Source organism: Canis lupus, chromosome 22 (genome assembly GCF_048164855.1).
Source record: "Canis lupus baileyi chromosome 22, mCanLup2.hap1, whole genome shotgun sequence".
Taxonomy (NCBI): Eukaryota; Metazoa; Chordata; class Mammalia; order Carnivora; family Canidae; genus Canis; species Canis lupus.
The window spans coordinates 22,194,548-22,211,695 of NC_132859.1; the positions used below are offsets into that span (position 1 = coordinate 22,194,548).

Genomic DNA, 17,148 nt, shown 5'->3' on the forward strand with positions numbered 1-17,148 from the left:
AAATATTCATTGGCAGGGTGTTAAATAAATCCTGGGATATCCATTAGCTAGAATAGCAGTTGGCAATTTTTTCTGTTGAGGACCAGATAGTAAATATTTTATGTGTAGCAGACCATACAGCCTCCAATGCAACTACTCCACTCTGCTGGTGTCTGGAAATGCAGCCATAGACAATATATAAGTGAATGAACATAGCTGTGTTCCAGTAAAACTTAGTACAAAAAACAGGCAGTGGGTCAGATTTGGCTTGTGGGCCATAGTTTGCTGCCCACTGTGGTATGATATCATGCATCTAAAAAGCAGTAGCAGCCCGGGTGGCTCGGTGGTTTAGCACCGCCTTCAGCCCAGGGCCTGATCCTGGGGACCCAGGATCAAGTCCCGTGTCGGGCTCCCTGCATGGAGCCTGCTTCTCCCTCTGCCTGTGTCTCTACCTCTCTCTCTGTCTCTCATGAATAAATAAATAATATCTTAAAAAAAAAAAAAAGAAACTGTAGTTTCTTAAAAAAAATAAAAAATAAAAAGCAGTATGTTCTGAATTCTATTATTTGTGTAAAGAGAAAAAGATAATATATACATATTTCCTTGTATGTGCATAAAGTATCTCTGAAAGGATTCATAGTAAAAGGATAACATTGACTGACCCTATAGAAGAGAACTGGGTCGCTGGAACATGAGTTGGATGTTATTTTTCACTGTACATTATTTTGTACATTTTGAATTTTGAAACAAGCAAAGGTATTATACATTTAAAATGCTTGAATAAATTCAAAGTAAAGAAAAAAAAGAAAGAAAAGTGATCTGGGGCTCTTTTGCAGGCTCTCCTGTGACATACTATGCGGTATAGAAAGGCTAGATGATTCCCCTTCGGTACTTGCCTAAGCATACCAGAATAGACCATGGCTTATTTCATTGAACAGACAGTAAGGATTATAGCCAACTCATCAACACGCAGGGACCCCTAGATTACAGATGCTTTTAGGGGTTTTGCTCTTTCTATTCTCCTTGAAAGGAACTCTCCCAATTGACCATCATGGTGAAACTACATTGGGCTATCTTGCCATCTAGAGCCAGTGACCCCAGTTGACTAGCAGAAACCCATTCTAATCCAATTTCATATATTCTAAGAAAATATCCACTCTTCTTTGCACAAGCAAGCAAAGAGGTGTTGACTTGGAAGCCTATGTAAAATATTTGCCCTCTCAGGGCAAATTATTGTTTGTGAATGTGGGTGATATGGAGACATGTTATCCAAGGTTCCTAGTCCCCTCATGGTTAGATCTAGACCTATGTTGTCCAATATGGTAGCCATTAGCCACACATAGCTATTTAAACAGAGATTAATAAACACTAAGTAAAATTAAAAATCCAGTTTCTCAGTTGGATCAGGAACATTCCCGGTGCTCAAGAAGCACATGTGGCCAGTGGTTCTCATACCGGATAACTGCACAGACTCACAACAGTCCCATCCTTGCAGAAATCGCTGTTAGAGGGCGCTGCTCTAGTCAGTGGCTAATGTCTCTTTCAGCTCTAAGCCTATCAATAACCAGAAACCTCAGGATTCATCTCAATCTGTTCACTTCTCTTCATTTTCAACCGTCTCCACAATCTGTCATCCTGGCTGTTTAAGGCATGATGGTTACAGCTCCAGCAAAGTTCCTAACCACAAATGCCTTGACCTGATCTGAGGCAAGTGCAGACCACTATCAGAAGAGAGAGCATGGGCGCACTTGCTGTGGGGTTCCCGGCCCCTGGGGGCTATTGAAAGGAAGTGGAAATCTCTCTCTTTGGCACCTTCCACCCCACCACACCAGCTGGTGCCGGTAATTGGATAGGCCTTTGGTTATTGTACCCATCCTCCCACTGCAGTGAACAAGGGACAGAGATGAGACTTCCAGGACTGAGGGTGTGGAGCCCCACCCTGGGAGGAAGATCCCAGGGAGGAGGTTAAGAATGCAAAACAGAGCTTCTCTTGCTTGATGCAGAACGGAAATACCTCAGCATAAGAATACCAGGAAAGAGGTGGAATGTTGGAGGCTCTCCTATATTCCCCAAGGTGGTCTTTTTAGGATCTGTGGGTTGCAGATTGGAGAATGTATTCTATGGATAGCCAGGAAGGTTGGAACTTGGTATGGCATGTTGTCGGCAGTTCCCCAAGCATCCCCAAATACCTTGAACTGGGTAACTGCAACAAACAGAAAAGGAAGGGCCAGGCTGGAAGATCCTCCTGAAATTCTCTGGACTAAACTGATCCCCTCCAAACATAGTTATACAACCTGAGAAGCTCCAAAAGCTAGACCACCAAAGTTCCCAACATCTTGGCTATGGCTGGAAAGAACCTAGCTAGAACCTCTTTATAAGCTTTTAATGATTTAAAAATAAGAGGAGTTAGCAGATAACTGGGAGCAGATGCTGATGGCATCCACCATTATCGCCCAGGAACCTTTAGTCCAGAACATGTTTGTTCTCCACCCCCCTTCCATTCCACTGCCAGACTCTACCCCTTTGCCTGGGAAAGCTTTCTCTGAAGTCTTTGAAAGATCATGCTGCTACCAGATGGCAGATGTCTGATGGGGATGGTACTACTACCCCGGGTTCCTCCCCTCTCCCCTCTCTTGTATTCTGTACTGTTCCCCAGAAACCCTGTGGGTGCAGAGTCCAGTCTCCCACAGTGGGTGCTGGTGGGATAATGAGTTCTTTATTGATTCCCTTCTCTGCTTCTCCTCTACTGGTATTTTGTACCCCTGCTCCCAACAACTTCCAGACAGACTGTTTCCTCTTCAATATTTGTCTCAGGGTCAGTTTCTGGGGAATCCTAAACAAAGACATAAATTAATAATGTCAATTAATTTTCAGCTTCCCCAGGCTGAAAGGTAATTAAATACATGTCTGTATGCTCTCTGCAAAAGGTTTTGAAAGGAGTGTGTGCTAAGCCATTTCACATTTATGCTTTGCTGCCAAGAAGCCAACAAGGGGTGCTCAGAATGGGCAAATGTCAGCCCCCAAGGGCATGACAGCAACTGACAAAACTATTTATTGGAGGACTTCTGGCTGTCAGTTCTGATCTCTGTTGATGATCAGAGGAATTCACTCATTCTGCAAATATTTTCTGAGCTCTGCCTCTCTGCAAGAGGCCCCGGCAGCATTAGCCAAATGAAAACAAGTACTGTCTGTTTTCTCTGAGATGTAGCTTTCAGATTATTCTATTAAAAAAAAAAAAAAAAAACACTAATGAATCTGTTCAGAATTAATGCTTGAATTACTATTGGGCTGGTGATGATTCCCGAGAGGGTGAAGGGTGAATAATAATGTGCAGGATTTTCTTCTTTTTCACAGTATGCAGGATTTATTTCTGTTATTTAAAATGCCCTTCCCCCCCTCACCAAAGAAAGAATCCCTCCAGTGTGGGGTACGCCCCAGGAGGGGTGGGACGGGAGCAAGGTTGCAAACTCCTGAGCCACAGAGATTTTGCTTTGGGAACAGAGCCGAGGAGGAATGACTGCCCAATGTGGAGGAAAGGTGCCTGGCCTGAGAGCCAAGAGAGCCGAACTCCAGCGCTGCCAGCAGCTATGTGACCTCGGGACGTCAGCTGCCCTCTCTGGATCTGTTTCCTCACCTCTGAAGTGAGGAAAGGGGATGGCATGATGTCTAAGGTCATGAGTTATAAATGTTCATGAGTGTCCTAAAAAAGAAGCAATAGACCAAAATCTAATCTATGCTTTGGTTTCACTTTCCCTTTGTGCTGTTCCACCTTTCACCTGGTTGGGGGTGGGAGACTGCATTTTGTGCCGTTTATTAGGCGCTATTTGCCAGAAAAAAAGTTTGCAGTGACCTGGCCCAAAGAATTAAGGTTAGAAAGAAAAGGGGCTGTTGAAAGGGGATAGAGGGTAGAAAAATGGGGGAATAGAGATGTTTTCTAGGCTGGAGAACACTGGGGGATCCAGAATTGGTAAGACCCTGCTGGGAAGGGGGTCCCAGGGGACCCTGCTGATATTGAGGGGGCAAGGGAGAAGAATAAATGGAAAAGATCCTCCTGGTTTTCTTTTGGTAGTTCTTATAAACTCTTGTGGCTCTCAAGCCTGTCTGTATATTAGAATTATCCAGAGTTTAAAGGATCACAAAGTCCCTCTCTTCTTCTGATTTAATTGGTCTTGTATGGGGCCTGGACATGAGCATCCTTGAAAATGCTCTGGAATAATTTTGCTGTGCAGCTGGGGATTGAGACCCACCGAACAGTAACCCAAAGCACAGGAACAGTCCCTATGCTTGCCTTCTCTCAAAAAAATTTTAAAAGCTATGTTATTTTTCATATTTTCTTTACACTTTCCTTCCCCTTCTGTTCTTCTCATCCTTGGGCTCAAAATCCCCACGTCATACATGGCTGGGAGATGGAGAAGGGAGGAACAAACCCTATGCGTTCTATTTTCTGGTTATTTCTATTATTTATGAGGTTTAATAAAAGATGTTTCCCTCCATGGTTGTAGCTCATACTGCTTAGGAAAAACTTGAAAACAAGTTTCATTATACTCAAAAACAAGAAAGAAAAAACATCTCAACATGTCAAATAGGTCCCTCCCTCAAAGACAACCATTGCTAATACCAATACATTTTAGTGTTTTCTTTCTAATTTTTTTTGGAACACAGCCATTCTTGTTTGTTATTTTTTTGTCAACTACTATGGCAGAGTTGAGTAGTTATAATAGGGACTGTCAGGCCCCAGGAAGCCTAATATTTATTATCTGGTGCTTTACAGAAAAAGTTTGTTGGTTCCTGGTATGTACCCTTCTGTACTCTTATTTTCCCCATTTTACCTTATGATGTGAGTATTTCCCATGTTATAAATGCTTCATAAATATTTCTACTAACTACTCGGTATTTCATTGCATGGTTAGGTTGTGGCTTAGCCTTACTCCTATTATTAAACATTTATGTGTTTTCCCCCCAATTTTTTCATTCTTATAATGAATGCTTCAGTGAATATATTTGGATATAAACTTTATCTGTATTTTCAATGATTTCTTTAGGATAGTGCCCAGATTATTCAACTGTTAGCTAGGGGCATTTCGAGATTCTCGATATGTAGCATCAATTTCATTACTCAGAGGTGTCATAGTGGTTTGTACCCCTCAGTGATATAGGGGAGAACCTACTTCACCACACACTTGTCTCCATCAAGTATTACCATTTTAAACATGTCTTGCTTTAGACAGGGAAACAAAGTGGTATTATTTTAAATTGCATTTTTTTTTATGTCTAATGAGATTGAAACTGTTGCATTTCTTCTTTCCTAAGTTGACTGCTTTTCACCTTTGCTTGGCCTCCTGCACAGAGCAGAGTGGAAGACACTGGTCCTGCCTCACCTTGGCTTGGAGCAAGGCTCCTGCCTCCGCCCGGTTCTTTTCAACATCTCTCTCCCAGTGGATTCTGATGGTCTCAAGGATGTCGTCCAGACCAGTGCCAATGGGAACACCCATTTGTTCCAGCTCAGACCCCGCCAACTGTTTGTACAGCCCTTTCACATCCTACAAATGACAATATACACTTCGGGTGAGTTCAGAGGAGAAGGAAAGCACACAGAATTTCAGGCAGTAGAAGCCCAGGTCTGTGGGCTTGTGCTTCTCATTCTGCTACTGCCAAACATCGGGCTTCACAGAGACTGCCAAAGTCCCTGGCCCTCCCGCCAGTGCATGGGCCATAGTTTTGCAAGAAGGAGGCATTTCTTCCGCTGGTGCTCACAAGCTGGGGCCCACTCAAAGCAAATATCGAAACAAATACATCACAAAATAACACAGAGGAAGCAACAACAGCAAGATGAAATTTATGACTTTTCATAAAGTCAGAGTAGGCTGGGAGAGATTTCGAGGTAACCAAAGGGTTGGTGGTGGAGAGTGGTGGCAGATGACTGAACTAAGGGCAGGAGGAAGTGGGCTTAGGGCTTGTGGTCAGCCTAAGGTCAGACAAAAGAATGAACTTCCCAAGGTAAGCACAGGTAAGTGGGTTTTGACTTTCTCAGTGGAAAGCACGTTAGATGTCCGATGGGACAGGACACGTGCCAAGTGGTTTAGAGTTGGTGTCATTCTCCAGAGAACCGGACCAAATGGCTGTTGGAGGTCCTGTTGAGTCCTATCACTCAATGATCTGACCTAATTTCATGAACGAGTGCGTGTAAACCGCAGCCTGGATCTATCTTCAGAGTTATTTTGTTTGTTCAATGCAGCAGGAAGAAAGGAAGGAAGGAAGGAAGGAAGGAAGGATGGATGGAAGGAAGGAAGGAAAGAAGGAAGGAAGGAAGGAAGGAAGGAAGGAAGGAAGGAAGGACGGAAGGAAGGAAGGAAGGAAGGAAGGAAGGAAGGAAGGAAGAAAGGAAGGAAGGAAGGAAGGAAGGAAGGCAGGAAGGCAGACAGACCGACCTGTCTTGAGGTAGGGATGTCCTACTCAGTTCGACACAGGTTCCCTCACTCACCTGTGTGGACCTGCTGTCTCCTCTGTTCGTGTCCCAGCCTGGTCCTGAAGCCATCGGAGCTTGAGACTCCCTGAGTAACCTTACCCACTACAAGGGTTGGGAGGCATTTTACTCACAGTTTCCCTGCAGCCCTGGGCAAGCGCCATGGGGAGGTTGACAGAAGCTACCATCACTGACGGGAAGCTCAGCCAGACAGGTGCGTGCCTCTGGCCTGCAGCCAACCCAGCGTTGCCCCTGCTCCCACCTACCTCTTCATAGTTCCTTGACAGAAAGCCAAGTTCTTCTTTCAGGCTTTCTATTTGACTCTCCAGATCCATTTTTGTCAAATTAGCTTCATCAATGACTTTATACAAAGAGTTAATTTCCTCTTCCGCTGCCTTTCGAAATGGCTGCTCATTTTCATATCTGCAGATACAGGAACTTAATCAGCATAGGTGGGCAACCCAAAAGGGGAAATAATCAGATTACAAATGTTACCGACAGGCCAATTATGTGATAAGACTAATGAATCTTGAAAGTCACCATTCCGACAACTTGGAGGGCACTGTTAGTGCAAGTGTTACATGTTGATTTATTAAAATGAAAGCGATTACAGCCAACTTCTGACAACCCAGCCTCACAGGCTGCCAGGCTCATGGGGCACTGGAAGCATAGAACTGTAGGGAAAGCTTCTCCAGGAGCTGAGATCCAGGTAGGGGGATCTGGCATGTCACCATTATTCTGATTTGTCATCCTTCCCCCCCCTCAAAGATTGTTTAACAAACATTACTGAGAATCTGCTAAACACAAGGCTATGCGCTGGTGATCCCCAAATGGAAAACATGATTTCTGTCTCCAAAGAGCCCATGTGAAATTTTAAAACTGTGGCTGCAAACCCAAATGCCTTCAGGGGCCAAGTGGGGAATATAGATGAGGGATGGAGGGCCAGGTCTGGGAAGCAGGGAGAGGTGGGGATTGAAGCCCACAGGACAGTTCATCCTTCTGGGAAGGGGACCTGCTGCTCAGCCTCTCCTGTAACTGCTGTGTGGGAAGGGATGTGCCAATTCTCTTCAAGTGAAATGGGACCTAGATTTATATGTGAAATATTCTGAGTTTTAAAAACTTGGAACCCATACAATAATACACACACACACACACACACACACACACACACATACACACACACCGACACAGATCTGAAACTGCCCCACTGGATTCTTTTGATCTCTGGCTTGCACAGAGCCTTCTTTCTATAAACCACCCAACATCTTTGCCAATTTTTCCCAGTGTTACCCTTTCCTTCTATGGCCTTCCACCCAGATGTACCCCTCAGCCACATTTCACACCTTATCTTCATTCATCCTTAGAATGGAGAAATCTCACATCCCTCATTGAAGAAAGTGTCTTAGGGTTTCAGAGTTTTAAGAGAATTTAGGATTCAACTATTCAAACTCCTACCCAATGACAATCCCTCAATAGCATTCTTTTCTCCCCCTAAATATTTATTTATTTATTTGAGAGAGAGACTGCATGCTCCAGCACATGGCTGGGGGAGGGGCAGAGGGAGAAAAAGAGGGAGAGAGATCTTCAGCAGACTCCCCTCAGAGCATGGAGCCTGAGGTGCAGCTCCATCCCAGGACCCTGGGATCATGACCTGAGCCGAAATCAAGTTAGTCACTCAACCAACTGAGCCACCCAGGCTCCTCTCTTGACAGCATTCTTGATAGGTGATCATGTAGCCTCTACTCAACTACTTCCAGTGGTAGGGAACTCATCACCTATTACCACCGTCATTCCATTTGGGGACAGCTCTAAAATTGCAAATTTCTTCCTTAAAGAGCTTAAGTTAAGTCTTCATTCCTGGAAGAGTCTGAGTTCTACTCTCTGGAGCACCCAAAGTCAGTCTGATCCTTCTGTCAGTCCTGTAAATATCTAGTCTAGTCTCTTCTATCACTCTCTTTTCCCCTCATCCCTTCCTCCAAGCCTTTTGTTCCACAGGTGAAACATTTCCACTTTCTCTATCCTTCAAATTGGTTTCCATACCCTTCATCATCAACGGCCGGGACTATGACCTTTTCATCTTTAATTCTTAGCACCCACCTCAGGCTTCAGATATATGTGTGGAATGATTAGAAATGCTCTAATTGATCCATGTCTTTCTCAAAATGTGATACAGAGACTGGAATGCAAAACTCCAGATGTTGCCTGATTAGCTCAGAGTCCCGGGAGATGTCTGCTCCTTTGTTTAAACCCTCTAATTCTATTCATCATGGATCCTATGGTTTGCTTTGTGGGGTTTTGTTTGTTTGTGTATTTGTTCATTTGATTTTGACCAGCTGTGTTTGCTACTGATTAATATTGGGTGTCCTGTCACCTAGAGCCCCTGAGCATTTTTCACAAGCCCAATTATCCTGTCCTTTCTGGCCACACCTGGTATTTGAACCCACAGTAGGAGTTCATGTATATCCTCTTTCAGTTTCGTTGGTCCATTGTTCCAATGTGTTAGGATCATTTTGATTTCTAATTCTATCATTCTTCTCTTCACTACCCGTCCTGCCTTTGTAGTTCCTGCCGTTTTGCCCTACCTGCTTTCATGCACCTTGCAGGTAAAAATAGTAAATGAAGGAACCAAGGACCAGGCCCTGTGGCATATTCCCTAGAGACTTTCCTCAGAGTTGGACCCGCACTTTTGAATTCCTACCTTGAAGAGGTGGTTTCTGGAGCATTTTTATGTATTCTATGTGTAGGATTAGATCTTCTACCCAAATGTATTCTTCATGAAGGACTGTATGTTTATTAACATTTAGTCCTTTTGGAAACGAGTCCTGCCCTTCCAGCTGGAATGAAAACTCACCCATATCACTGGGACTGGTCCCTGTTGACCCAAGTTGAAAGAGTCGCCCTTGTGCCTCTGAAGTCTTGTTTTGCTTATCTCTCCAGGGAGCCTGGCCCCTTCCGGGATATTATGGGAGGTCTTAGGTGACCTACAGAGCGTTTTTTTTTTTTTTTTTTTGGAAGTCCTTTAAGCATTTGACACATCTCTGTGATATTCCCCAAGACTGCTGTTAACTTTTTTTTTTTTTAATTATTTATTTATTTGGGAAAGAGAGAGAGCAAAGCAGGGGGAGGGGCAGAGGGAGAAGCAGGCTCACTGCTCAGCAACTCGGGGCTCGATCTCAGGACTCTGGGATCATAATCTGAGCCAAAGGCAGATCGTTAACTGACTGAGCCACAAACTGTTTTATGGAAGTCCTCTAAGCATTTGACACATCTCTGTGATATCCCCCAAGGCTGCTGTTAAGCTTTTAGCTTTATCCTGGTATTCTTTTTTTCTATTCTCCTCCATTTTGGAGTCTTCAAATAGAATCTCTGTGCTTGTGGCACCCAGAACTGCCTGTCTTGACCTGCAGGCCACTCTGGCCCGGCATCTTCAGTGGCATACCACAATTTCTGCTTGGTTGTTTTACCATCAGCTTAACTCAGCTTGCTCAAAGGCCAAGCTCATTATCTATCCCTGAATTTTAGACCAACTTCCCTCCCACAGTTTTCTATTTTAGTCAAGAGAACCACAAATCTTCTAAATTACCCAAGTTCAAAACCTGACACTTATCTTTGCCTTCTATTTCCAGGCTGCATATGTCAACCCCTGCCAATGATTTCTTTGACCCATCCTTCAGGTCTGCTCATGTCCACTATCCCAGGCAGACCCTGAGCAATAACGGTCTCTGATTGTCTTCCTACAACTGATCTACAGTATTGCACCCAGAGGGACCATCCTTAATCACATCGGGTCACCATCTGCTCAGAGCCATAGGTGTCATCCTCTGATCCCTTAGTAATCTGATCTTGCCTTCCTTTCCAATCTCTGCTCCCAGTACAGACCCTACCCTTCCATCTGTCCAGCCCCTTTGCTCCCATTGCTTCTTGCTCATTTGCCTCACCTCTCCTCTCTACCAACACAAAGCTCTGTGTAAAACTGAAATCTGGTCATGATGAGCTGCTACTCAGATCCCTTCTATGGATCTCCTCTCAGGTCATTTCTGAGCTCTTTGGTATGGCTGATATAGTACCCCAGGATTTGGTCTCTCCCTGGTTTTCAAGCCTCATTAGTTGTCCCTTCTTCCTTTACTCCAAATGCCCCAGTTATAATGAACTGCTAAGTGGCCACTAATGTACTGTGCTCTCTCATGTCCTTCTGCTTTAGCACATACTGCCCCCTCTGCCTGCAAAGTCATGCCTCCTTCACTGACCTGGTCAACTCCCATAAACTCTTGAGTTTAGGACCCAAATCAGGTATCATCTCTTTTGTCAACCCTCCCTGGACAGACTAAATGTCCCCATGTCACCTGTCTCATCTCACTGATGGCACAACCACTGATGCTCCTGTCTCTTTACTCCTCTGTCTTTGACATTAAACTGTGATCTCCTGGAGATTACGTTCACTTCATTCCCAGTACTTGGCAGGGGGCCTGGCAGATACTCAAACATTTATTGAACTCATTCATTCATTCATTCATTCACTAATTCAACGACTATTCATTGGGCATCTATCTTGTGTGTGGCATTGTTACAGGTGCTGGTAATACAACGAAGAACAAAACAGACCAAGCCCCTGCTATTCTCTTTGAATGGCTGGATGAAGGCATGTATTAACATGTAATGAATGAATGAATGAACAAAAGAAATTTGTTCATTGGTCAGATCCTAACTTAACGTCACAATTAAATTCTATCTTAAATGTAGTACAAATGGATTCATGTCTATTGGCATCTGTCTTTAACTGTGCAGTAAGCTGTCAGTGCTGGATGATGGCTTCACTTTTTTTGTGCTCCTGTGACCTTGGCAAGCAGACTGTTGTCCAAGACAGCACCCCTAGCTGATCAAGAGTCTCTTTGACTCCAGAGTGGCCACTAGTGGAGATCCCTTTAGCACATGGAGAAGCTTGGTCTTAGAAGAAAGGACTCTGGGTCTGAGGAGAGGGTAGAGATGTTCATTTTCATCACAATACTCTTATCCTAAGATAAGAATGGCAGTGAGATGGATCACTGTCTTCCCCAAAGACTCTCAACTATATGCCTTTCCTCTTTGTCTTTACCAAGTTTAGGTAAATGTTCTCTGAATAACTATCCCATTACCCAGCCAACTGCCCAACATCTAGAACACCTTCCCCACAGAATATTCTCAAAATCTCTGTGTTCATCAATGAAAGGTCTTTTTCTTTTCACTCCTCCATGGGACCAGTGTTTCTCAAACTTCACTTGCCATCATGATTTTGCCCTAAATGTGTCTCTCTCCTATTGTTATTTACTTTACATTGTTCCTTAAATGTATCTACTTAAAAAGTAAATGTTAAATCAGTAAAATTTAAAAGCTCTTTATATTAAATAAATTTTAAATTGCTGCTATAAATTGTAGTGCCATAATGGAAAAACAACTGCATGAGTCATAAATAGAAGGAAACTCTAAAAATACATAAGTTTAAAAAATAAGATGTTTATCCTTATACAACTTAAAATGATCATCAATGCAACACACACCATATTTTAGGAAACACTGTATTAGACTTCAAAGAGGTGTTTTTTCAAAGCGGGTGAGTTAAAAATATTAAGGCCTGGACCCACAGGGACTATGGTTTAATTAGTCTGTGTGGCTTGCATTTTTAAGTAGCTGGGTAATTCTGGCCACAATTGAGAAGCATTGCTCAAAACCAGCAGTTCTTCAAGTGTGGTCCCAGGACCAGCAGGACCAGCATCATGGGGAACTTGTTAGAAATGGAAATTTGGGGCCCTACCCTGACTGTTGAATCAAAAACTCAGAGGGTAGGGCACAGTGATATATGTTTTTGGTGAGACCTCCTGGTGGTTCTGAAGCATACCACAATTTGAGAACCCCTGCTGTGAACCAGGTGCCACTGTGCAAAATTTCTGAGCACTTGGGACCTAGTTTGTGTCTGTAAGGGGGTTTGAGCTGGATGATCCTTGCTCTGGACTCTCCTGGAACCTCTATTATCCCACTCCAGTCTTCTGTCCTGCTGGGCGTGAATGCTGCAGACCCCAGAACAGCATTACTCAACTTGCCCAGGAGTCTAGGGGAGAGGAGGGACTGGCCCCTCTGCTACAGATGTTACCTCTCTTTAAAGTCGTCAGCACCCGCCTGGATATTCTCTGTCTGAAGCATGAGCCGAGCATTTTCCAAGACTGCCTCGCCCACCTAGAAAGACCACACACAGCAGAGGAGACAAGGTCACTGGACCATCTTCCCTAACTTCCCACCATGACTCCCACCAGACACAGAGGTTCTGGGGAAGTTAGAGTACATTTTTTTATAGCAAATATTTTTAGAATTCAAGTGTCTCTCTCCACAAAGGTGAGGAGGAGATAAACCATAAGGCATAAAATCTGGATGTCTTTTAAGAGCCTTTAGAGTTGGAGTTTTGGAGCTAAAATATTACTCAAAGGCAGACTTGTTCATAATCTTTGTCATAGTGCTGAGCTTTCAACCACCAGTAAGTTTCTGGCTCCTTTTTTTTAATTTTAAGATTTTACTTATTTATTCATGAGAGACACAGAGAAAGAGAGGCAGAGACATAGGCAGAAGGAGAAGCAGGCTCCCTGTGAGATTTGATCTCAGTATTATGGGATCACAGCCTGAGCCGGAGGCAGATGCTCAATCACTGAGCCACACTGGTGCCCCAGATTTTTTTTTTAAGAGAGGGAGAGAGAGAGAGCTCATGAGCTGGGAGGAAGAGAGGCAGAGGGAGAAGGAGAGAGAATCTTAAGCAGATTCCACGCTCAGCACAGAGCCCCACATGGGGCCTGATCTCATGACCCAGAGATCATGACCTGAGCCAAAATCAAGAGTCTGTTGCTTAACTGACTGAGCCAGCTAGGTGCCCTATTCCAATTTAATTTAAATTTGAATAGCCATCTGTGGCCAGTGGCCACTATATTGGACAACGTGGCTCTAGAATTTCAACCACCCTCCAAACATACATATGAACATAAACATTGTGCAAACAGTTTGGGTTCATGAAGCCATGAAGAGTAGTTTTTCAAAACCAGCTCCCCAGATCCTACAGAATGTACCTGGGGTTTTGTTTTTCTTTTGATATGGCAAAGCCAAAAGATCAGGCGATGTCTGACATTAAAAATATGTCACTCACAGTTCCCAAGGGGAGAGGCAGCCACACCATGCAGGGCCATAGGAGGAAGTGCCAGGGGTGGTGGCAAAAGGATGAGGGGAAAGCACGGGCAGAAGCCTTTATTGTGATTTTCATGGGAAGGACTGAGTGAGGCAGGGTAGACAGTTAAGCAGGTTTAGGATTGGGTAGATTGAAGAATTTCAGTGGTCTCTGAGCCCCTGGGGTGGTCTCCAGCCACCTGGGATGTTTAGGACAGAGTTATTGCCTCCTGGGGTGAAAGAGCCAGAAAGAGAAGGCAGATGGGGGTATGTGCTCAGGATCGGCTGGTTTGCACATCAATAATGTGGCAAGTGGTTTACTATCTCAAAGATTAGCTAGCTCTGTGGCCCCAGATGCCAGAGCATCAAGAAAACAGAAAAAAATGAAAATATAGTTAATACTGCTGGATATAGTTCAACCAGAGGGCCATGACTGTGTTCGGTGTTCCTGAGGATTGGCTTTGGCCGCTCTGGCTGAGCCCTCTCTTCAGTCTTCACACAGCGGCAGTCCCCACATTCAAAAGCCCCTTCCAGTGTTTGGATGCCACTGTGCCAATGCCATTTTTCAAATGATAAGCTGGAAGCCAAAGGCAATCACCCTGCTTGATTTCTCACAACACTGCCCATGGCAAATGACTCACTCCAGTGCAGGACACCAAATCATAGCGGGTGTCTAGACTGTGGGCTGGAACACTACTGCTGTAGAGACGGCTTTACAGTCACTCTAGATGAGGTGGCCATGCTGGGGCAGCTGTGGGCAGATGTGGGGCATGGGGTTTATGCAATGTGGGAGACTATTTCTAAGAAAAAAGGAAAAAAAAGACTAACACAAAGGAGTGTGCACGAGTGAGGGACTCTGAAGCTTAAATTCTTACAATTCTTCACCTTGGTGCAGCTTAATCTTGTCTGTTGATTTGTCTCTGCTTTTTAAACTTGGGACCCAGGGGGTGGGCAGAAAAAGTGAAAACCAAGTAACACGCTGGAGCGTATGTTGGATATACATATTTAGAGTCCTACAATTCTGGTACAGCAGAGAGATGGTGGAAAATGCCATCACCCCAAATCCTGTTGTCCAGAACAGGCACCACTAGCATTTGGAGACACTGTCCTCCCTCCCAGCCTTTGCTTTGCCCAGTTACCACAGGACCCAGTCAGTGTGCTCATTGGTAAGACTTCGCTAGTTGATTGCAAGCTCCTTACCAGGAAGAGGCTGCAGGGAGCGATCTGTGAAGGAGTCTGGTAGGAAATGCCAGTTGCTGGAAGATGGGTTGCAGTGAGGAGCTGGTTGCTCAGCATCCTTGCTCCTCCTTCTCACTTGGGGTTGAGCACAGGAGCACTTTCTAGGGTAAACTGGGCGCTGCCCAGCAGAGGGGTAGTTCTGTCCAAAGGTCTGTCCTAGAGGCTGGTGTAGCACTGAGCTCATGGAAGCTGGAAGCCTTCCTGCTCCAGCTGATGTTTAGTAACAACCAGGGGCTTATTCAAGCCTCAAGCAGAGGCTAATTATAGGCCCTGACTTGCCAAAGCTCAGCCGCTGGCCCTGCTTCCCCATCTCCTTCACTGAAGGGTCTTAAAATAACCCACCAGCTCCTGAGTCAGCCAGAGATCCCTTCACTGTTCCCCTGTAGGTACCTCAGCTTAGCAGAGAGGGGTCCTCTCGTGTTAGCAGGGGCTCAGCATCCCACACTGTAGAAAGAAAGGGCCCATCAGGCAGCAGGACAAGGGCTGGGACCTTGGCTGAGGGTTAGCCCAGGCCAAGGGCTGGGATGGTGGCCAAGGCCAAAAGTAGAGCATGGTGCCTGCCATGGAGCAGGCTCCGTGTCTCCATCTGGGAAAGCTCCGTGTGATCTGATCTTCCCTGGGGGCCACAGGCAGGAACCGCAGAGGGGAGGGAGTGTACTGACCACCTAGAGGTGGGCCCAGCCCACGTGCTGGAGCTGGCTTGTCTTGGCTTGCCAGGCAGACTGGGAAAGAGTTCAGGAGTCTTCGGAGCCAGTGGTTAAACACAGTCATCATGAAAGTTTTAATTACGTGAACTTACAATTAAATAAATTATATGAAAAATTCAGTTGATAAATACTCAAAATAGGAAGGTCATACATACTTACCACTGTCATCCACGCTCTTGAGGTTATTTCTGTTGTATTTGTGTGGTGGAAACACTGTATAATGGCATATGCTACATGCATCTCTTCTCGAGTCTAGTCTGCACTCAGTAGGGATAGCTTGATATCAGCCACGGTGAGTGTATTTACACCAGGGAAATGGGCAAGCACCATAAACCAGAGCCTTTTATTCATGAAAAGCTGATTATTAAACAGATAGAAACTCAGTGACTGTGCCTCATACACTACTAAATACTTAACTCTCAGGACTTCACTGAATGCTCATGATCTCTAACCCTGACTCCAACACACCTATTTTACAGATGAGGATGCCAAGGCTCACACATAAATTGTCCCGTATTGCTCGGAGGGAGAGTGGAAGAGCCAGAATGCCATGCCAGGTCCCCGTGACTCCAAAGTGTGCGTATTTTTGTCACCAGCTTTGGAAAATAAAAGGCTCATCAGAATCAAGGAAAGACTCACTGGGGAGGACTGTTTTTCTCTTTTTCCTATAACAGGACAGCCAGGACTGGCTCCTCTTTGGGCTGCATCATGAAGATAGAGACCTATCTCCCCCACTGGCATGAGGAAGCTCACCAAATTAAACCAAAGCAAACCAAACTATCTCCCAAGCCAGTCTCCTGAGCTTTCATTGCTGAGCCCCATAAGCTGAGCAGAGCTGAGCAGTTGGTGGGCGCGACTCTGGGGGCCTGGAGAACTTTGGTGACCGAGCGCTCTGCTGTCAGGCCTGCAGAAGAAATGTCATCTGCATTTAAAACTGCAGGACCTGCACATTAGCTACCCGGTCCTCTCAGATTTAGGGTTGAGGCAGATGCAAATTAACTTCGCCTCTCTGATCATCTTCTCTTTCCAGGAGCGAAGGGAGTACAGATCCCAAATATTAATATGTACAGTCCCTAGGCTGACGCTGGGAGTCCAAGCGTACTTGCTCATAACCCTGAAACCACTCCTGCCCTGTCTTCTAGTATGAACCAGTGTAATAGTTGCACGGCAGGGCGAACTTTAAGGGAGGGCAGCTGGCAGCTTGCTCCTGGCGTGCTGGGAAGGCCAGCAGGGACCACCTCTGGTCTTCCTCTCTCTCCTCTGCCCAGAGCTGACTCCTACCATCAGCACATGATTATTATTTCCTCTGTGCAACATGACTTAACACCACCAGGTCTTTTGTTAAAAAGAGACGCGGTCTCGAGGGAATAGGACTCAGGATTTGGAAGCGTTGCTAGAGAAACAAAAGATGCCTTCAAAGCATACAGTTCAACGGAGAAGAACAGCAGGGCTGGGTATCATGGGGGAGGGGGGCAGTGGGAAGTCAGGGTAGGCACCGGCTTTGTCCTGACAGGGATGGCGCAGCAAGGGGCAAGCGGGGTTCACTCCTGGCCTGTGATAGCTCAGACCGCTCCGGGCCTGGCG

General features: G+C 45.2%; 1 protein-coding gene across 1 annotated transcript in view; it reads right to left on the reverse strand.

Moving 5' to 3' along the window:
• Positions 1-17,148, reverse strand: part of BFSP2 (beaded filament structural protein 2) — a 59,989-nt gene that overhangs the window by 13,523 nt on the left and 29,318 nt on the right. Inside the window, exons 2-4 of the mRNA XM_072792697.1 lie at positions 12,567-12,649; positions 6,709-6,865; positions 5,358-5,519 (exon numbers count right to left, since the gene is read on the reverse strand). Of these exons, the coding sequence (XP_072648798.1) occupies positions 5,358-5,519; positions 6,709-6,865; positions 12,567-12,649 (402 nt within the window). The remainder of the gene's footprint in view (positions 1-5,357; positions 5,520-6,708; positions 6,866-12,566; positions 12,650-17,148) is intronic.